Below are 22,953 nucleotides of genomic sequence, written 5' to 3'. Positions count from 1 at the left end.
AGCAATTGTATCAATAATGTGTTGGTAAATGTTTCTTCCATAGCCTTTAAAAAGTCATTAAATATCAGTGTCTTTGTGTTTGTAGTTAGTATTCTCATTCATAAAATTCAGAACTAGATAGTTCACCTTTCCTAGACTGGAGTTTAGATTTCAATGAACTGAAGATTGGCCTTCTCTGAAAAATTGTTGAACTGTAGTGGTGTAGTCTATGCTTTGAATGGTTGCACTTGTTTTATTTCTCTTATTAGGACATTTTTCCAGCCATTCATTTCTATGTCATTTCTATCTTCATATTTTTGCTTTTAGACAAATTGTTATAAAGTTCATCTACATCTTATAATGCAGACATAGTCACCATTAATATAATTTTAGCGTAAATTGATGAGTTTATATGTAAGTATATTTTCTCCTCTCTTTTAAAACACAAAATATACTGAAAGTTTGTTAATGCTCATGTTTGTGACATTTTTGTTAATTGTCAATTATTTAGAAGAAAATATTCAATGTAAGACCAAATACATTCAAGAGTATTCTAGGAAGTATTAAATGAAAATATACTGATATATAAGAAGTGTTATCTAAAGAGCCTACTTGGTTAAATCAACCATGGCATAATTTTCAATGTAAAAGAGCAATGAAAAGTAATAATGAGGGTTTAGGTCTTTGTCGATGGAACATTATACATTATATATTATATTTGTAAGTGAGAGAAGTAAGTTCCAGATCAGTCAGTTAAATATGATACAATTTTAAACTATCATATCAATCTATGCTAAAATCACGAGTGGTGACTATATTTGAATTATAAGATATAGATGATTTTTATAATAATTTTAGTCTAAATTATCTAATACTTATACAGTGAACATAGTTAATTCAAAGAATAAATGAAAGGTGTTTTTTTTTTTAAATATGGTCAAATATCATCGATCAAAATTTTCTTTAGCATAGGAATATAACAGATGATTTATCTCAGGTTTTGCTTCTCAAAAAATATTTTTATTAATTTTCATTTTTAAAAGGATAATTACATGGGTTTAGAATTTCAAGTTGGTAAGGGGTTTTGAGCACTTTAAGATTTTTCATCTATTGCTTTTTTTCCTTCTATCTTTATTATTAAGAACTGACTTAAAATTTTATTTTTAGTCCTGTAAATGTACCTTATATACCTGATTTCCTTCAAGTTTACCTTTTGTCTTTTTGGTTTTTTAAAGAACATTGATCATATATCTATCTGTGATTTGCTTTGCACACTTCTTGAGGTTTTTCCTTCTATAATATGTGAATTTATACCTTTCACCATTTGGGAAAGTTTTCTGCCATTATCTTTTTGAATATTATTTCTGCCCCAGTAACTTTCCCCTTTCTTGTTGAAATGACAATTATTATTACATATATTTTGAATATGTCTATCATTTGTCTTATGCTCATTTTTTTGCCATTCTCCCTTTTCCCTCTCACTTCAGTTTCTGTCATTTCTATTCATTTTTTTTTCCAGTTCACTAATCCTGTCTTTTGTTTTAAGAATCCCATTATTTAAACTGATCACTGAATGCTTAATTTTAGCTAATTATGATTTCAGTTCTCTAATAACATTTTAATGTTTTCGATATCCTAATTCTCTAGTATTTCATCCAACATTCAAATGTTTTGACTATATTTTGCTCATATTTAACAACATTGTATAAATCTTGTCCAATAATTCCAATAACTAGATCATATTTTGGTTTCTCTTCTGTTTTTACTCTTGATCATTGATTATAAAATCTTGACACTTTTCATGTCAATTTTTTAAAATTTATTGCTTTGTATTGTAGTAAAAAATGAATAGCTGCAGATGTTATCTTCTATGGAAACTGTTCTTCTCTTATTAAGCAGATAAGGTGTACAGCTGATCATTTCGATCCAATAAGTACTTGAACTAAGAATAGATGCAATATAGTAAGACCGTGTATCTCTACTATGCTGCTTCTATTCCTAGTTAAGGACCTTACAGGAATTTTTATTGAGAGCATGGAAGGCCTTTGAAGCTCCAGTCTAAAATATTTCAGAAGATTCAGTTATTCTCTTCAGAGATCTTTAGACTCGACCCGATGCAACTCCAAGTTTAGAAAATGACATAAGGGAGATATTAACCATACATTTTAGACATGTGTCCCTCACCTTAATAGGTTGTTCTTTCCTCAATATCACAGGAATATAAGAGATTTTACACTCCTTCTTAGATATTCTAAGTGTATTTCCCAGTATCTAGTGCATTTCCAGAATTTAGTAAATGTCCCACACTAAAAAATAAATAAATAAGTAAATAAAAATGAAAATAAAAAACAGAAAACAGCCATAAATTTGAGTCCAGCACTCCTGCCCCAAGTTTTAAATTTGTTGCTCCAGCCCTGTAAGACCACAGAGACCTTTGGTGGTTTCTCTTTTCCCCAGCAGTGGCCTTCTTCCTGGGCCAACGTTAATACTTAACCTGGGCCAGAATCAGCAAATATTCTAAGTGGAGGGATACATGGAGACTGCCAACTTTTCAATAGTTTTTCTCTCTCTTGAATTTTAAACTATCTAGTCTTTGGTGCTTACACCGCTCTCTGATGTCTTCATATACGGTTTTTATACCAAGACAGTAGTTAACGCCTGCCTTGAAAATATGAAAATAACAAACCAGTAACATTTAGCCTGAAATGAACTAATATTTATTTGTTTGGGGCAACAAAAAAATGTTTCTATTTTTCATTGGGAGCCAAAAATTTTTCAGCATACTTTTCTTACTTCGAGATTCACTTACTTTTGGACTTTAATATACTCCACATGTGTTAACAATTACATAATATGAAATGAGATAAATTCTTTTGTGTCTTACCTGAATTGAGAACATACTCAAAATAAACCAAATTCATAAAGAAATGTAATCAAAAGTCAATTAAGGCACCTCAGCCACCCATACCCAGCTCAGGCATATGGGTTCTAAAACAAAATTTCAGACCTGATGTTGACCCTTTTATAAACAGCACTGCTTTGCTTTGAGCTGGTATAAACACTGGTTTGTTTATATTTTGCCTAAAAAGAAACCATCCTCTGTCCTATAACTGTATCTTTTCATTTATTTGGTCAGATACTCTCTTGTTCCTCTAGAAGTGCAGTTTTCCTCACTGATACGGGTAAGAGAAAACTTGAATTTGTTGGACTACATGCTTATTCCTGGGAGTCTTAAACTGATTGAATTAGGACAGTGTCACTAATCTCTTATCTCCTACCCCGGTCAGGATCTTACCCTGGTTTGACTGTTTTTGAATGCTAAGCATTATCATGAGTACTCTGATCATGTACTTCCAACCATAGGAGAAAAAAATTACCATTTCTGCGGAAATGACCTTTATAAAAAATTTCTGCTAAATAAAAATTTGTGTTAAATTTTAATTTGATTCACACTGACATCTTAATTTAACAAATTATCTTTTAATACTTTTTGGTATAGTTAAAAACATAAACAATCCTAGTACTTATATATTTTCTTAACGCTTTGTATATATTCAGCATGGTTGGGGAGAAATTATACATAAAATTTTCATTTCAATACTATCTCTTATATTAAAAAATAACATAGACCACTGTCAAAGGCTCACAAATAATTATGTTTATGACAACTTTATTGACACTGGCAATCATCTGAAAAATATTCAACAAGATGTACTGATGGACTAAAAATATATATATATATTTTGGAATATATTATTCGCATGAAAATGTGTCATTGTTATTAAGTTAAGCATAATATATGTAAAATCTTCTGCATGCCAAAAAAATTTTCTTTTTATTTAACATTAAATAAAAACATTAAGTAAGATGAAAAAAATCACTAATATCAATGTGTGAAAATATGCTTAAAGAACAAAATATTTTCTAACTATTAATGATTATGTGTCATGAGTGTGATTGTTGTGATTATTATAATGTTTATTAAGTGTTTAAAAAATAGATATTGTCAAAATATTAAATATATTTAAACTCTAGAACAAATAAAAATTTTAAACTAGTGAATAGTTGATTTACCTTAAAATGAGAACATATGAAAAACAAAGAAAAGACCAGTGATCTGACTACATAGAATTCACTAGGCATCAGGGTACCCAGCTTCTTAAGAGCTTCTCCAGCAACTATCATATGATTCACTAATTCATCCTTTCAGGTATCCTCTCATTATTCATTCATTCAACAAATATTTAATGAGATCTTAAAATGTCCTAAGAAGTGCTGTCTGTGCTATAGATGAAGCAGTGAAGATATCACACAAAAGTGTTTTTCTCATCAAACTTATACTTCCTTGAAAGAATGTGGAAATAAAGTAAGTAATCAAAGCTAGCATATAGTCAGCTCTACGTAATGGATTGCTATTGCCACCACCGGCGGCAGCAGCATTATATGTTGCAGAGAAAAATAGCATATGTAAAGGACTTAGAGTGTCAGTGGCGAGATGTGACAGGGACCGTAATCTTAAATAGGATGGTATAATGGTTAATTTTATGTGTCAACTTGGCTAGACTATGGTCAATCTTTTGGTCAAACACCAGTCTACATGTTGCTGTGAAAATATTTTAAAAATATAATTAATTTTGAAATCATTAGACTTTGAGTAAAGCAGATAACCCTCCATAATGTGGGTATGCTTCATTCAATCAGTTAAAGGCCTTAAAAGCAAAGACTGAGGTCTGGAGCGAGATGGAATTCTGCCTTCAGATTGCAATGTAGAAATTCTGCCAGTGTTTCCAGCCTTGGAATTAAGACTGTAACAGCAACCATGCCTGAATTTCCAGCCTACTCTGCAAGTTTTAATCATGCCCCCCACAATTATATGAACTGGTTTCTCAAGATAAATCTCTCTAAATATAAACATAGAAAGATATAGATAGTGATAAAGATAGAGATAAAGATGATAGGTAGAGATTGAGATAGAGATAGAGATAGATAGATGATAGATAGATAGAGAAGTGTGTGTGTGAGAGAGAGACAGACAGAGACAGAGATAGAGATGATAGATCTCCTGTTATATTTGTTTCTCTGGAGAACCCTGACTAATACAGATGGTTAGAGAAGGTATTGTTGAGAATGTTTTAATTGAGAAGGGACCTTAAAGAGTTGAGAGACCAAGTCATGCCAACAACTTGGCAAGGGAAGATCTAAAGAGAGGAAACAGCAGGGGCAAAGATCCTGAAAAGCAGAATTTTGAGCATGTTTGAGGAATAATTGGGACACAGTTAAAGCAGACCGAAGAGGGAAGAAACGATGATATGAGGCCACAGGCAAAATCAAGAAGCACCTTTATGTCATTAAAAGGATATGGCACTTATGCTAGAATGACGCCAAGGCATTATGACCAGAAAACTGAGAAATTTCTGTTTTTATTTTGATCACTATGAAATAGTAGGGTAATTTTTTGGGTGCTGAAATTGATCTAAATTAGATAATGCACAATATAGTGATATATTCAAAAGGACTGAGTTGTATATTTTAAAAGGGTGAATTTTATGGTATGTGAATTATGTCTCAATACAGCTATTAAAATAATATAACAAAAATGTGCAGTGGGTATATATTTGGGAGGTAGCCCAGTAGAAAGATGTTTAACAATTTAGTTTATAAGAGAAAGATAAGAACTGGGGATGGGCCTGAACAGTTTGAAGAATAATATTGTATTTAAATAGTCAGAGGAAGGCAGCTGGAGGAAGAGTTTCCTCTTAAGAAAACGGAATTTTGTTTTGAACATGTTATATCTGAGACGCTTGTTAGACATACAAGTAAATACATCAAGCAGAAAATTAGAAGGTTATATTTGGAGGCCGAGGATATATAAATTGGGCAGTTCAGAGCATAATGTTGCATCTGAAGCCATGAGAATGGAAGAGATTAGAGAGTGATTGTAGATAGAGAAGAATAGGAGTTCCAGGACAAAGCCTTAGGAATTCCAGTATTAAAAAGTCAAGGACATGAGAAAAAAGGACATCAAAAAAGTCTCAGGAGAGCCACAAAAACCATAGGAACACAAAACAGGTGGGATGAGCAAAGATTTTCATGAGAGAGGATGATTAAATGTATCGACATGCTACTGTTAAATTGTTTAAGGTGAGGACAGGTTTTGACTATTGATTTAGAACCATCTAAGTGCACTTTAGATGAGATGGTGTGGGCAAAAGCCAAAATGGACTGGGATCAAGAGAAAAATGAGATTCGAGCCACCCAGTGCAGAAACCATTCTGGATGCTTTCTTCTATTATGGGGAAGAGAAAAGAAGTGGTAACTGTAAGTGAATGTAGATTTCACATTTTTTTTTTCTTCCGAAACTCTCAATCTTTCATCTTTTCAAATTTATATTTGTTTTGTTATTTTTTTACATTGGAGAAAAAATTATGTAAAAAGGTGGGAATGATCCAATAAAAAATTAAAGACACCAAGACATAAAAAAAAATGGCTGGAGAAATGTCTTAGAGTTGATGAGAATAAAGCTGTTCAGAAGCAAAAAACAAACAAACAAACAAACAAACAAAAAAAAACACTCTAGGAAAAAATCGTTCAGTATTTGCTAGGAAAAATCACTGTCAAATATTCAACTTATCTAATTCTCCAGTCCAGGGTTAAAGAGGTAAGTGAGACTGAGAGAGGTGGCCTGATATAGTTCACAATTCTGTTGGTGAGATAGCTAACTAAGGCCCCAATAACACTAATATTTAATGACATATTAGAAGCTTTGGAAGGAACATGCATCAAAACATCACTGATGCAATTGCATTAGAAACATCATCATCTGGAGTCATTTGACTAGTATCTCACCTACTGCCATCCACTGGGGCTAAAATTCACTTCATACGTGGATTGAATTACTATAAAAAAGAATGTTGGCTTGCAGCATGAAAGTTATTTCTAATTTGTGAACAACATATGAAATACCTGGTCTCTGATCTGTCTGGTCTTGATCCCATAAATGATGGGATTTTACATATGTAGAATGAGACTGTAGACATCGGCCAGCAGAACATGAGGATGGAGTGGGATGTGGTGACCAAATCTTTGAGTAAGAACTCAGAAGATCCCAGGCCCATAAAAGAGAATGATGACACAGACATGGGAGCCACATGTATTGAGAGCTCTGTGGCGAGCATCTCGAGATGCAATGTGGAAGACAGTACACAGAATAAGCATATATGAAACAAAAATTAGCACAGCATCTAAGACCAAGTTTGACATTAGGACAAAAATCTGATACCAGATATTTACTTATATGTCATCACAGGAAACATGGGCCAAGAGAATGTGCTTATAAGCAGTGTTTGGGAGGACGTTACTTTTGCAGAAAGTCAGTCTTTTCAGGAGAAATACTGTGGAGAATGACGCATCAAAAACTTTTCAGAAACCTAGTCACACCAATTTTCCCAATCAGCTCATGTGTAAGAATAGTGGTGTATCTCAGTGGGTAGCATATGGCGATGTAGTGGTCAAAGGCCATCACCAACAGGATCCCTGACTCACAGATGAATGTGGAATGAATGAAGAAGAGCTGAGTGTATCAATCCAGGGAGATCTCCTCAGCATGGAACCAGAAAATGGCCAAGGCCTTAGGTACTATGCATGTAGAGAAGACAATGTCAGCTCCAGCCAGCAAGCAGAGAAAAAGATACATGGGTTCACTGAGGCTGCGCTTTGTGAAGATAATGAAGATAAGAAGGCTGTTAACAAGCAGGGCCATGATGTAGGAAATGAAGAAGGAGATGGAAATCCACATGTGCTGGTCCTCAAGGCCGGGGATGCCCAGGAAGTGGAAGACTGTGTGGCTAACACCAGTGTGGTTTAAGGTAGTCATGCCTGGATTAGATGAGCTGGCACCTCACTTCCTATTCAAAGACAGATTGTCTCTTTACCTTGTTGATGGTTTCTTTTGCTTTGCAGAAGCTTTTAGTTTGATGTAGTCCCATTTATTTATTTTTGCTTTTACTTCCCTTGCCTCTGAGTTCAAATTTATAAAATCCTCTTTAAGTCCAAGGTCCTTGAATTTAGTTTCTTTGTTTTCTTCTACACAATTTATTGTTTCAGGTCTTATATTCAGGTCCTTAATCCACTTTGGGTTAATTTTGGTGTGCGATGATAGACAACCTTCCAGTTTCTTTCTTTTGCAGATGGCTTTCCAGTTTTCCCAGTACCATTTGAGGCTTTTCTTTCTCCATTGTATGTTTTTGGCTCCTTTGTCAAAAATTATTTGCCCATATAATCAGGGGTTTACTTCTGGATTCTTAATTTTGTGCCACTGGTCTGTACATCTGTTTTTTGGGGTTTTTTTTGCCAATACCATGCCATTTTGATTACTGTTGCTTTGTAGTATAATTTCAAGTCAGGCAGAGTGATACTTCCAGGCTTGTTCTTTTTTCTCAGGATGGATTTGCGGATTTGTAGTCTTTTGTGCTTCCATACAAATCTGATGATTTTTCGTTCTATTTCTTTAAAAAGTGCTGATGGGATTTTGATGGAGATTGAATTAAATCTATATAATGCTTTGGATAATAAGGTTTTAACTATGTTTAATTTAAGTTTTAGCTATGTTGATTCTTCCAATCCAAGCACATGGAATATCTTTCCATTTCTTTGTGTCTTCTTCAATTTCTTTTAATAGGGTATTATAGTTTTCATTATATAGGTCCTTCACATGTTTCGTTAGGCTTATTCCTAGGTATTTCCTTCTTTTTGTTGCAATTGCAAAAATAATTGTTTTTTTCATCGATTTTTCCCCACTTTGAGACTTAATAATGGTTTTTTTTTTTTCTTATAAATATTCAATCATGATCACTACCTTTGGTCTTAGTCCTTCTTAGTATTAGCAATAGTTTTGGTAGCATTTGCTCAAATTCTCCTAGGGCTCAGCGTTGTTTGGTCTTGGAGGATAAGGGGTGGAGGCAGGGCACATTCTAAGTTGGTGGGTGGAGGTTGCTGCTAGTCTTCTGTGTCTCAGCCTTGCATTCCCAACTGTGACTACTAAGATCTAGTGGTTGCCCCTACTCAGTTAGTTGCCGCTCCATTTTCTACCCTGATCCTTGGGCTCCGCTGCTTGGAGCTCACAGATCCCTCAGGCAGGGCTGTTTGGGGAACCAGCCACAATTTCTGCCCTCCCCCTCCTCCTTGTGCGCAGGTTGGGTGTTATTTGTTGAGTTTTAGATGTTTGGGTTATTGTTATTTCAAGGGGATAGATCCTGGGACATCTCTCACTCCATTGTGCTTCTGTTGTCACTCCTCACAATACTCTCTTAAAAATCCAAAAGCAAGGTGAGTGATTTCCTGGAAAGTGCTTTTGAGACAGGAAAGGTAGTGCAGAGAATCCCCTTTGCAAATATGTTTTTAAAACTTACAATTGTGTTGTATTGCTGTGTCATTGTGGACTAAGTGTCGTTTTATGATATTTGTATAAACTTTCTGGAAGTGGCTTTTTCAGTATTTTATTGCCTCAAAATGCCCATAATATGCTATTTCTAGCAATTTATCCAAGGAAAATATCAGAGATTCAGGTCATGTGTTATCTAAAGAAATATTTTTTGCAGCATTATTTGCAGTAGTCAAAACTGTAGGTAACAAACATTCTCAAAAACACTGAAATAAAATTTTTATATCCAGTCATAGGCCATCACACAGCCTTTAAAATTCATGCATGTAGCAGCTGATATGCATGGTCATGCTGAATCAGAAAATGGGAAAGTAGAATTCAGGGCTGAGAGTCTTAACAAGGCAATAAACAGTGCAAGTTCTGAAAGAAACAAAAGGTCTGAGACAGGAGCAAGAGACCAGAGACAAATCATGTGATCTATGGTTAATGTATCCATACTGTAAAAATAAACTTAAAAGTAACCAAACAATAATAATAACAACAAAAACTGGTTGCCACATCAATGACTGTTCTGTTTAGGCCACTATTTACAAAAAATATCAGGGTCCTACAATCCTACTTGCCCTCCACTGTCTGGTGAAAGTCTCATTTTCCTCTTCAGGATCCAGCAATGTCAAATTATTAGCAATTCTCCTACCCTGTTGATTTGGCCAAAACTGACCACTCAATTTTAGTGGACAAAAAAATGCAGCTCATTCTTACATCTCTCTATGAACTGCTTCTGGCTATTATTCCTATTTATCCTATTCCTTTCCGCTCCTACCATACTTCCGCCAACATTATTCATTCATTAATTGATCATTACAAAAATATTGTATACATACTATATAATTGTTATTAAAAAAGATCTGAGGATTTAACAGAGTACAATAGACATTGCCTCAGATATTATGGAGTCTAGTGGAGGACATAGTTAAGTACATGGGAAATTACAACACTGCATTATAGTTATTTTAATATAGGAATTAATAGAGATCTTTGCAGTTGAAGGACCAATAGTATTGGCATCACCTGGAAGCACTGAATCATACTGTGCATGTTTTGCTAGATACCTAAGGAACTCATGTGACATTCATGTTTGAGAAGCACTGATGTAGATCACATAGATGCTGGGACAACCTACGCTTGTGTGGTCAAGGGAGGCTAGCCAAATATAATTGCTGAAATGAGATCTGAGGAAATAAGAAAGAGTTTCCCAGGAGAGCTTGCGATGAGGGCATGACAATGGAAAGTAGGATGATGAGATGATAGGCATTTAAGAAAATGTTTTAGGCACAGTAAGCAGGTGTGGTGTTTGATCTCACAGGCAGATTGAGTGTGATATTAGGGAACCACAAAGAAGGGCAACTAAAGAACAAACACAAAAAAAACAAAACAAAAACAAAGCAAAAATTTAAAAAACTCCAAAATATTCAGCTTCTATAAATTTATCTTCAATTTTGAAATCAGAAAATGCAGGAAAAACTCTTTTAATTGTATCACAAATGTAAATTTTATGTCAGTAAAAACCAAAATCTCTTTTGAATTACACTTGAGACAAAATTTAGGATCAGTAAATAACTTAATGGCTTGGAGAACAAAACGAGACAAGCCTCAGAGGTGAGCAAAAGCATGCCATGTCCAAGGACCTGAAGGTGAGTTCAGTATAATTGAAGCAGAGAGAGTGGAAAAATAGATAGAGCCAGAGGTGCTGCAAGGCCAGGTTTCTCGGGGAACTGGAAAGTCAAAGCAAGATGATGTATTGGTCAGATTTGTCTTATTGTAATGGTCATCTTATCTATCAGAAGTGTGAACCCCTCGAGGGTAGAGACTATACCTTTTAATCTCATGTCTGGAGCATAGTATCTGGCATGAAGTGATAATTTATTAAAACTGCTATACTAATGAAAAACAATAACAGTAATGGCAGATAATAATAATAATTAATAAGAATAATAATAATGCTTAATCACATATTATGAGTGAGTGCAAAGTGTACCATGCTAAGACTTTTCTATGGATTAATATTGAGTCATTTTATTTATTATATGAAATAAATCTATGAATCAGATATGATTATTTTCCATATGTACAGATGAAGAAACGGAGGTGGGATGGGTACATAGTTAGTTGGAGGTCACACATTTGGTGATAGAGCTGAGTTTTGGGCCCATTGTCAACATTCCCCACCTGAGGGGTTCATCTGTTACAATCGATGAACTTACATTGATGCCTCATCATTACTCAAAGTCCATAGTTTACATTTGGGTTCACTCTTGGTCTTATGTGTTATACGGATATGGGGGCAAATGTATAATGATATGTATCTACCATTATAATACCAGAGTGTTTTCATTGCCTTAAACATCGTAGTACTCCATCTATTAATTCCTAAGCCCTGAAGCCCCTGCAACTACTGATTTTTTTTTTTACTGTCTCCATAGTTTTCCTTTTCCTGAATGTCATGTTGTTGGAATCATATGGTATTTTGCCTTTTCCGACTGACTTCATTCACTTAGTAATATACATTTAGGTTTCATGTGTTTTCATGGCTGATCACTTTTTTTTTTAGCTCTGAAAATATTTCACTGTTTGGGTGTATCATAGTTATTTATCCATTCACCTACTGAAGGACATCTTTGTTGCCTTTAAGTATGGGCAATTTTGAATAAACCTGCCATAAACATCCATGTGTAATTTTTGTGTAGACATTAGTTTTCAGCTCTTTTGGGTATATACTAAAGAGTGCAAGTGATAAGAGTATGTTTAATTTAAACTACCAACTTTCTTACAAAATGGCTATATCATTTTGCATTCCTACCAGCAATGAATGAGAGTTCTTATTGCTCCAGCCAGCATTTGGTGTTGTCTGTTCTGGATTTGGGCCATTCTAATAGATGTGTAATGGTATCTCATTGTTGTTTTAATTTGCATTTCCCTGATAACACATGATGTGGAGCATGTTTTTATGTGCTTGTTTGCTGGGTCACTTCTTTTTAAGTTATCATTTTTTGTGTGTCTGTGCACAAGTTGGTAACAACTACCTAGATATTCAGAATGCCCAGAGACTATTGCACTATCTTCAGTGAATATAATTACTCAGCAATGCCTTTCCTGCCTGGGTTCTGTGTCTTATGATTGCTGTTATAATGGCAAAGGACTGGTGAGCAAACTCATGGGACATTCATGAACACTTCCCCCTTGCTTTTGCCTTATGCAAAGCTTTGATTTACAGCTGTTCAGGGGTCAAATTGCTCTTGGATGAGAACTAGAATTGTAATTCATCTCTAGGACTTTCCTTTGGAGAAAGAAGAGTGAAGCTAGACTGAAAAGAAGTTGCCATTCAAAGTTTGTCATTTGGGGCACAAAGGGTTAGAAGAACAGTGCTGTATAGAGTTCTCTCCTAGGAATTTGTGTTTCTGCTGGGTAAATATTTCTAGCCAAGAAGATTGTGGGCTCCTTATAAAAGCTCTCTTTTTTCCAATCTGATACTTCTCGCATCTCTGATAACTCCCTATGAGTTGTCCTGGCAAAAGAGAATCTCTTTGGAGATGGTTTAAGGGGGCAAGACCAATCAGGGGCTGTTTCCTCAGCCTTAGCACAGAAGGACCTTTCCGCCCATACATTTGTCATGTTCAAATAATACCAATCCTACCCTTTCTCTCCTTTAAAAGTCTCATGCTCTACCGACTGAGCTAGCTGGGCATCTCCTTCCTCTCTTTTAAAAGACTCTCTGTTGCTGCCTGAGATAACTTTTCAAAGAGCAGGAGGCAGAATCAAATGAACTTCCTTTCCCGATTCAAGATTTCTTTTTTGCATAAGGTCAGTATTTTAGTGCATTCAGGTCTTTTCTGAATATACCAGGGACTGTATAATCTTCAGATAGTTTATAAAACCAACAGATCAGAAGAAATTGGTTAATTAAGTAGTATATATTCAACAGATTCCCATATTATATATTTATATGTCAATTTAAAAATAATCGATGTATTGTTCAAAATGATTTTTAAAATATAGACTATAATCATGAAGTTATGAGCATGTGTTAATTCCACATTTTAAAAAAGTTGAAGTTCTTTTTGAATATGGAGTGGCAGAACATATGGTTTAAAGTCAGAGAGAACAGAGTTCACTTCTTAGATCTGCCATTGTCATGTTGGATAAATGTGAGAAAATGACATGATTCTTCTGAGCCTTGGTTTTCTAATCTTAGCCTCAGTTTTCTCATCTGTAAAAAGGAGCTAATAATACCCAAAGCATGTTGTTGTGATAGTAATGAATGTGAATTTTGGTAGTTGGGGCAGTTTATTTATATGTTTTTGGTAGTCTGATTACAAAGATGTTTGTTATAGCCCTGTCTTGGAAGACTTCTCTGTGGGAGGTAAAGACATTTAAATATATCTTTCCAAGAATAGTTATTTAATATTTTATTTCCTCATTAGTTTTAGTGCAAGAACACCCAAGAGTAGTGTAAGAATCATAGAATTTAAAAAAAGAAAAGAAAGCTATTTCCACCCACAGCTTTACTAACAGAATCCTCTGCATTTAGAAGTTGTTTTATGTTCTCTTTGATTATATGAGTTAACATAACATGAGAAGTGTGCAGAGCAGTTGAAAGAAGGATTCAGAGAAAGAGATATAATGAACTTAATTGTTTGGTACATAAGAGAGATTTAATACATTATCACTATTGTTATTAAAGAGAAGGCTACCTTGGACACTAAACCCACTGGGGTATCTTAATTTATTTGTTATAATAAAAAGAGCCTCCTTCCCTAGCTTTAAAGTAAAGAAGGTTTAAAGTAAAGAAGATATACTTTAAAGGTTCTTACCACTTCATCCAGAAAAATTTGTTTTTGATATATTGTCTAAATTTGAGCCAAGGTTTAGTATCAGGACTAAATACCAAATTAATAAGAAAACTATTAGTTTATCATCTCCTATTTTAATATATGTCAATATGGTTACATGAACATCTAATTTGAGGGGGTTATATATCAGAAATCACAATATATGTCTGATATTAAATGTCTAAGGTCTATAACTATGACTAGATGCAAATCATTCATTTATTCTACTGATTCTCTTAGATGCCATTATACCAGGCATTTTTTCCTGGCTCTTAGATTACAGGTTTGAGAAAAAATGATGCAGTCTTTGCATTTTCCAGGGGGCCATTTTTACATTAGTGGCCATGCCTCTGCGGTCTCAATGGTAGATGCTTCTTCTGCCTTTTCCTAAATACTGCTATTCCTCAGGGCTATTTCCTCAGACCTCTTTTCTCTTAGATTTTATTATTACAAGATATTATTATCATTCCTGAGACTTTAATTTAGATATCAGTTTGACAATTCATAAAACTTATTATCAGGACGGGTGTCACAGAGGTTCTTGCATATATGTTCAGGTGAACAAGTGAAGCTTATCTTCCAACTGATCTCCAAGTGCTCACTCCATACTCCTGGATTTTCTTTTGTTTTGCATTGCTTCAATTCAAGTTTTCCAGCCATTAATTTTTTTAGTGAGTCCTCAAGGGACTTCCTATATTGAACATTTTTCTCTTCTTTCTTCAAAATAGCTAGAGAAATACCTTTTTGGTCACACCTGCTGTAACCAATTATTCTCACTCAAGTTGAGGTCACTGCCTGTTTGCTCAGAGGTTGAAATGAAACACACCATGTTAACTTACACTCAGATATTTTCTTTCCCAGAGTCGTGTACATATTTTCTTGGAGTGCCAGGTCAAATTCTAATCATGTCCATTGTACACACTGGCACTTTGTAGTGCACAAGTATTTACAAATTTGGTACACGAAGACTTATAAATTTCAATGAACCTCTTAAGGATTTTTGCCTTTGAAACTTAGAAGTGAAGAAAAGCAGGATAACTTGCCTTTTGTGTTGTTGTGTGGTTACCCAGAAATATCCTATTTGTCTATAAAGACAAAATTAGAACTGAAAAATTGTTACCATCATCTATTCTAAGCTCCTCTTTTATATATCGATATGGAAATATACTGAAGCCTAGATCTAACATGTGAGAGTCCTGCTGAAACCAGGTGTCCTCATACAATTTAGTGCTCTGTCTCTTTCTCTAGTTCACCCCAGATCAACTCCAAATCTAAGAATAACTGGATATTCACTGTTATTGAAGAACAGGTCAAGATTCATTAGTAATCTTAAATTATATGATGTGTAGAAGAGAATGAAAACATTTTCTTCCCTAATTTTATAGGATATGCTTTTTTTCTCCCCTAGGGAAATAATCTACTTCCTTCATTCATCATGCCCTCCTTCAATCAGAGCACTTTCCATCCTGAAGTCTTCTTTCTTACTGGCATTCCTGGCTTTGAAACTTACCATGCCTGGATCTCCATCCCGTTCTGTTGTCTCTATGCCATTGCCATCTCTGGGAATGGCATGATCTTGTTTGTCATCATCACCGAGTCGAGCCTCCATGAACCCATGTATTATTTTCTCTCCATGCTATCCTTCACGGACCTGGGGCTTTGTCTTTCCACACTGGTCACCATGCTGGGTATTTTCTGGTTCAATGCTCGAGAAATTAGCTTTGATGCCTGCATTGGCCAAATGTTCTTTATCCATGGTTTCACGTTCATGGAGTCCTCAGTACTCTTGGCGATGGCCTTTGACCGCTTCATTGCCATCTGTAATGCACTGAGATATGCTACAATCTTAACCAATTCAAGGATCATCAAAGTGGGCTTTGCAATTGTTATTAGGGGAACAACAGCTCTAGTGCCTTTGCTCCTGCTCCTTAAACGTCTCTCTTTCTGCCGTAGTCACGTTCTGCACCATTCGTATTGTTTCCATCCTGATGTGATGAAGCTTTCATGCACAGACACCAAGATCAACAGTGCATTTGGCCTAGCCATTGTAATCTCTACTGCTGGCTTGGACTCTGTCTTGATCCTCCTATCTTATGTTCTGATCATCCACTCTGTGCTCAGCATTGCTTCCCCAGAGGAGCGGAAAAAGGCCTTTGGTACCTGTGTCTCACACATAAGTGCCGTTGCCATCTTCTATATCCCCATGATCAGCTTGTCACTGGTGCATAGATTTGGGAAGCATGCCTCTCCCCTTGTGCACACTCTCATTGCCAATGTTTATCTGCTCATCCCTCCTGTAATGAATCCCATAATCTACAGTGTGAAGACCAAGCAAATTCGCAAGGCTGTGATCAAAGTATTCCTTTCTAAGCTAGTTTAGGAGATTTTGAGAATATCATATCTTCACAAAGTCTCTGACTCGTATTTAATCATTGACCTGTGTGAATTACAATTGTATCTTGAAAAAGCATGTTAATACATGCTTTCACTCTATTTTGATGATCTAGTAGCTTACTACTTATGTAGTAAATTCCGTGAGAGCAGGGATGGTGTCTTGTGTAATTCTGGTGCTTCCACAGATACTTCACTGGGCACGGGATAGAGCTGTGGTTAAAATATGTCTACGAGCATGGAAAAATGAATTCATGCTTTGGGGTCTAGACTGTCTTACCAGCTCTGGAGCATGTAGCTATTCAAGGGCTGTCTGACGTAATTTAAATCAGTAGGAAAGTCTAGGTTTCAGTAATTCTTGTAGTTAATTGGTATTGATTATTATTTCTCCCCAAATGGCTGAGAAACATAAACAAGTACAATAAAAAAGAAGAAATGTGAATAGAAAGGTAATTTCTTAATTCAAAAAGAGTCCTTCAGGCCTCTTTTGGCAGGGGGACGGGGGAAACCTGGTTCTTCATGTACATTTGTGGCTGGCAATGTCCTTTTGGTCCCCCCTCAGATAGCCATTTTTGAAGTGAATGCCTCTATGAAGTGAGTGGCTTGTCAATGAAAGCTTAAGTCAGGCACTTGGATTACATAATAATAATAATAATAATGATGATGATGATAATTAATAATAATAATAATAATAATAATAATAAAAACTGTCAGAGCTTGATGTATATTTACAAATTTTGCTTTTTTTAAAAAAATAGATCTTTTGAAACAATGCTTGGGCAAGACTATCTGAATCAATGTTGAAAATAAGTCTGGTTAATCTGATGTAGAATTTGGAAGAGTAGGTGATGAGGTGTCTGCTAAGATATTTTGAGCACATTGAGATGTGTTTATGAATATTTCCTAAGTTGATATTTCTGCATAATGAATATATTGTGGCCTAGAGGGAAAATTTGATATTCTTACTATTCAGGTTGATAGTGAAACCAAGCATGGAACAGCATATATTATAGAGCATCAACAAGGCAACTGACTTCCTTACTTGCTTCGCAAGGAGCTGTAGAAATATGCTTTTTGACAAAAAGAGAATCCCACACTGAGCAAATTCTATTGTGTTATTTAGATTAAAATGTTTTAGACTGCCAGTACTTCCATGACATGAATGTTGCCTCCCTATTTAGCTTCATCACTTCCCACTTGCTTCTCAGCTTGAACTCAGGGTCCCAGGCATACTAATAACTAATAAGTTATTAGTCACCCTGTTCTTTCTCTGTTCTGTGCTCCCTTGTCTCCTGACAGATCTGGTGCTGACCTTCCTGCAGGATGAATACATGCTCTTCTGTGTTCTCATTATAAACATGTCTTATTGTAATCACCAAGTCTTATGTCTGTTTCTTTACTGGGATTTAAGCATTTGAAGGGAAGTAACTTTGTTCTATTCTCTGTATCATCAGTGCAAAACTCTGGAGTGTGACAGATACTTAAAATGTTTTGTGAAAAAATAAATGAAGCTGCTGCTGCTTCTGCTTCTGCTGCTGCACCTCCTCCTCCTTCTCCTTCTCCCCTTCCTCCCCTTCCTCCTCCTCCTTCTTCTTTCTTCTTCTTCTTTGGCAGAAGCAAAGAGATTTCTAAAAAAGAACAAAATTCATCCAAGAGATCTTGGAGGAAAACACATTTATCAGCTGGGTGTGGAAGTGGTGTGGGGATCAGATGTGAAATCATGCATAGAGCAGGCATTCTTGTTTGGAATTTTATGCTCACAAATTTGCTTTTAACAAAATTTTATCAAGATGTAAGATCGAGGAATTATAATTTTATTAAGATATAAGATCAAATAACTATAACGTCAATGCCTGCAAATAAATGTAATGAGGCAGAAGGGAAGGCAATTGTAATGGAGAATGAACCCTCGAGAAACTTCATACTCTGGAGACATAAAAAAGGCCACTTATAGTTTCCTAATTAAAAGACTTCAGGAGCCTGAGTTGTAGCTCTTTATATATGTCCTCTACTTCTGAACAGAAAACCTCCTTAGCTCCTCAGGCCCTTTCCTGGCATACAAGGCAGGGGAGGCCACATCTCTATTCATTGTAAGTAAAACTACTTCATTGAGGAAAAAATCAGGCTACATATACAGGTTTCCCTTAAGAAGATTTTGCTAACTGCCAAAAGCTCTTATGGGTGTCTAAGGAAAATTGTAGAAAGCTTCCTCATACAATCTATTTCTGAGGACATTCTCTTCTAACTGATGGGGTTCAGTTGATCCATGGGCCATATATTGCACTACTTGGAGCAGATTGTTAGCGCCCATGTAATTGGTTAGATGTAAGTTTTGGGTTGAGCTATGTTTCAAAACTGTTGCCTAAGTTCAGCTGGTGTACTGCCACCTCCTACCACCACTGTCATCCTCATTCTCATTTTCACTTACCATTATTAAATTGTAATAGTCAGCATATTAGATGTTTTACAAAAGAACTATTACTTTCAGAGAAGTACAGTCTGATGTAAAGTTATTTGAAGAACCTCAGGTAGTTAGTGATAGATACAGTATTTGAACCTAGATTCGTCTGACCCTATAACCATGTTGCTGACTCTCTGTAATCAGAGGAGAGATACTCATGGTAGCCCCCCATGGATCTGGCAGCACACTCTTACAGTGGGTTTGGAGTATTGTCTTATAAGAAGGAGAGAATTACAATCCATAAATAAGGGACAAGGCACATAAATGTTTTAAATAAAAGAATAGTCTTCCATCAAAAAGACCCAAAGCATAAGTATAACAAATATAATATGCATACACACAGAGAGAGGCACAAACACATACAGATATTACTCTGTGGGAATGAGGGAGAACTCAGTAAGATAATTTCAATAATCATATGTGTAATTTCAGGAAACATGGCGTCATCTAAACAGGCAAAACAAGAATGTGTTTAAGTCCTGATATATTTTCAGAAGCCTTGGTTTACAAATCTTAAATTTAATTTATATCAAGTATATATTATTGTCTCACATGCAAGGTATTTGGAATATAATGGTGCATAAGCAATGATCCACCTGCCAGTAGCTTATTTTAGTTGGAGAATCATTTTTTTAAAATAACTTATAATCACACAATAAAAACAGATGTGCCTACAGAGGAAGAAGCAATTCCTTCTGACTTGACATGGAGAAGGTGATGTCACAAAATGCTTCCAGAAGTAAATAAATTAATGTAGAATTTATAAATGGATCAATGGAGGAAAATAATGAATCTGAAAAATTTAGTCTCATTCAAAGAAGAGTGGGAAGTATGTGATTAAAGAAAGTACATCAGTATGAAAGAACCTGCTACATTTAGTAGTTTCATGACATAGGAAAAGCCCAGACTGACTATATGAAAAGGTTCCTGGGGTTGGGAAGAAGCAGGGAGCAGCACAGAGTAGGTTTTAGTCAGACTGAGAAGATCCTTGATTGCTATAATCAAGAGACAAAGAGTTTCAACTTCGTGAAGAAGACAATGAAGACCTCTGTGTGAGGAACAATGTGAAGATATATTTTCAAGATCACGCTGGCATCAACGTGGGGAAAGCATGGAAACACTTAAACTCAGGACAGGAAAATTACTCATGAGCATATTGCCGTAGTTCCTGCAAAAACTAATGAGAGTTTTATGTAAGACAGATGATGGAATTGAAAGGTAAGGGTGGTCAATCAAAGGCCATTTCAGAAGTTGAACTTAAAGTTTGGAGGTTGGATGTCCTAGACAGCTGTGTACACAGAATTCTGAAAGGGCCATCAAGATTCCTGCCCTCTATGTACTTGTCCAGTATAAAACCCATCCCTTGAGTGTGAGTGGATCTACGAATGTGATAGAATAACTCTCCTGTTATTATGTAACATTGTATGGCAAAGGAAGTTTGCAGATGTTAATAAGGACTCTGATTACTTGACTTTGAGTTAATCGAAAGGTGATTATGCTGGGTAGGCCTGACCTAATCATGTGAGCCTTTACAAGAAACAAGAAACAGCAGAGATTCTGCTGCTGGATTAGAAAATGCAAGATATCCTGTTGTGACAGGTCCACATGTCTGGGACTGAGGATAGTCTCTAGGAGCTAAGAACAACCGCAAGGCCCAGACAGTGATGTTCCATACCACAAGGAACTCAATTCTGCCAATGACCTGAATGAGTTTGGATGAGGACCCCAAGCTCCAGATGAGGACACAGTCTTTGCAGAAATATTAATTTTAACTTTGTGAGATCTTGAGAAGGGATCCTATTTATGCTGTGCTCAGACATAGGACTTACTGAAATGTGAGATAATGAATGCGTTTGTTTTAAGCCATGAATCCGTGCTAGTTTTTATGCAACAATAAACAATTAATGCAACAGGGTATTTTTCAGTTCAAAGAGAAGCCAGGTTTCAACTGTAAATGTGAACCATTAAAGAGAGAAATGAGGCTAAACAAATTTTCAATAACTTGTTTGTCAAGAGAAGGAGATGCATGCAAGAGAGTGGCAGGGTTAATAAGAAGGAATTTGGAATATTTATATACTGTTGTTCTGGTGCAAATAAAACAGAATAGAAATTTTAAAAAAAATGAGAAAATTTTGGGGGTTATTTCCCAGAGCTGAAAAATATCTATGTATTCATTCTCTTTTCAGTGTTTAGAAAAATTCCATATATATACATATTTAGAGTAGGGAAATTCAGCCAACTCAGTTTAGTAACTTGTCATGAGATAACTTAGTTCCTAAATGCAATAGTCCATGCTTGAACACAACAAAGGTTGGAATATTCAATCTTAAAAAATTGACTTGGCATGCAAGACAAAATTCTTAACATCAAACTATGAATAATATTCACATTGTAGACCCTATGTACTCAAACAGTTCTGTTTGTAATTTCTTAGTTGTTCATGTTTGAAGTGAGGTTTTCTTTTTGGGCCTCTAGACGCTAATATAATTTTTTTTACTGAATAAGATCCACTACATATACTGTTTTCTATTTGTCTGAGAATTCAAATGACCTTTTGGGAACATTACAGCAAATATATATGGACTGTCTACATGTGAAGTCAGGAAGTGGTGAACTCAAACCTCAGCCACGTTACTTAACATGTGAACTTAAGTAGATGGGTCATTTGTTCCATTAATTTGAGTAAAAATTTTGTATTCCCATGCAATTATCCATTTTGTATTTTCTGCTCCTTTATTAGATGTGGTCTTAGTTTTCTTTTTTTCACTATTCTATGTGAAGTCTTTAAATAATATAGATATTGAATTTTTAAAAATTGTTTACCAGGTGATATAATTAATTTCATGTTAAATTCAAAATAAATAAGGCATTTTTCATTGAAGGATACTCAGCTTAAGAATCTGCACTTTGAGTTCAATATGTCGACTTTCCAGAATATCACATCTTCTTCTATCGTTTTCCTGCTGACTGGTGTTCCTGGACTGGAAGCATTCCACACCTGGATCTCCATTCTCTTCTGCTTTCTCTATATAACCGCCCTCTCAGGAAACAGCCTGATTCTCTTTGTCATTGTCACTCAGCCTAACCTCCACGAACCTATGTATTATTTCCTCTCCATGCTGTCCACCACTGACCTCGGCTTGTCTGTATCCACCTTGATCACCATGTTGGGTATATTCTGGTTCAATGCCAGGGAGATCAGCTTTAATGCCTGCTCGTCACAGATGTTTTTCATTCAACTTTTCACTGTCATGGAGTCTTCGGTGCTGTTGGCCATGGCCTTTGATCGTTTTGTGGCCATTTCTAATCCTCTTAGATATACCTCTGTCTTAACTGATCTTAAAATAGCACAAATTGGAGCTGCAATCATCACCAGAGGGACTGTAATACAAATACCTATACTGGTGCTTCTTAAGCGTCTCTCATTCTGTCATAGCCACGTGCTCCATCATTCCTACTGTTTCCACCCTGATGTGATGAAGCTCTCATGCACAGACACCAGGATCAATAGTGCACTTGGCTTGACAGCCTTGATTACCACTGCTGGGGTGGACTCAATTTTTATCATCCTTTCTTATCTTTTGATTATTAAGACTGTCCTCAGCATTGCGTCCCCAGAAGAGAGGAAGAAAGCTTTTAGCACGTGTATCTCCCATGTTGGGGCTGTTGCTGTATTCTATATCTCATTGATCAGTTTGTCCTTTGTTCACAGATTTGGGAAATGGGCTCCACCCTATGTACATACTCTGATTGCCAATGCCTACTTGCTGCTCCCCCCTGTGATGAACCCCATAATCTACAGTGTGAAGACCAAACAGATACGCAGGGCTGTGCTGAAAGTTCTTCATTCCAGC

At 35.7% G+C, this 22,953-nt stretch overlaps 2 protein-coding genes and 1 pseudogene across 2 annotated transcripts in view; 2 read left to right on the top strand and 1 right to left on the bottom strand.

Moving 5' to 3' along the window:
* Positions 1-6,915: 6,915 nt before the first annotated feature.
* LOC111732143 lies at positions 6,916-7,852 on the bottom strand (annotated as a pseudogene).
* A 7,830-nt stretch (positions 7,853-15,682) lies between these two features.
* Positions 15,683-16,627, top strand: LOC105306249 (olfactory receptor 51F2-like). The gene has a single exon (XM_011381147.1). The coding sequence runs from the start codon at positions 15,683-15,685 to the stop codon at positions 16,625-16,627; it is 945 nt and encodes a 314-aa protein (XP_011379449.1).
* Positions 16,628-22,017: 5,390 nt separating this feature from the next.
* Positions 22,018-22,953, top strand: part of LOC105306248 (olfactory receptor 51F2-like) — a 4,873-nt gene continuing 3,937 nt past the window's right edge. The window contains exon 1 of the mRNA XM_011381146.1: positions 22,018-22,951. Coding sequence (XP_011379448.1) covers positions 22,018-22,951 — 934 coding nt within the window. The remainder of the gene's footprint in view (positions 22,952-22,953) is intronic.

This window comes from Pteropus vampyrus, unplaced genomic scaffold (assembly GCF_000151845.1).
Source record: "Pteropus vampyrus isolate Shadow unplaced genomic scaffold, Pvam_2.0 Scaffold431, whole genome shotgun sequence".
Classification (NCBI taxonomy): Eukaryota; Metazoa; Chordata; class Mammalia; order Chiroptera; family Pteropodidae; genus Pteropus; species Pteropus vampyrus.
The sequence above is the reverse complement of the archived record's forward strand: the minus strand, read 5'-3'. Positions and strand labels throughout refer to the sequence as shown.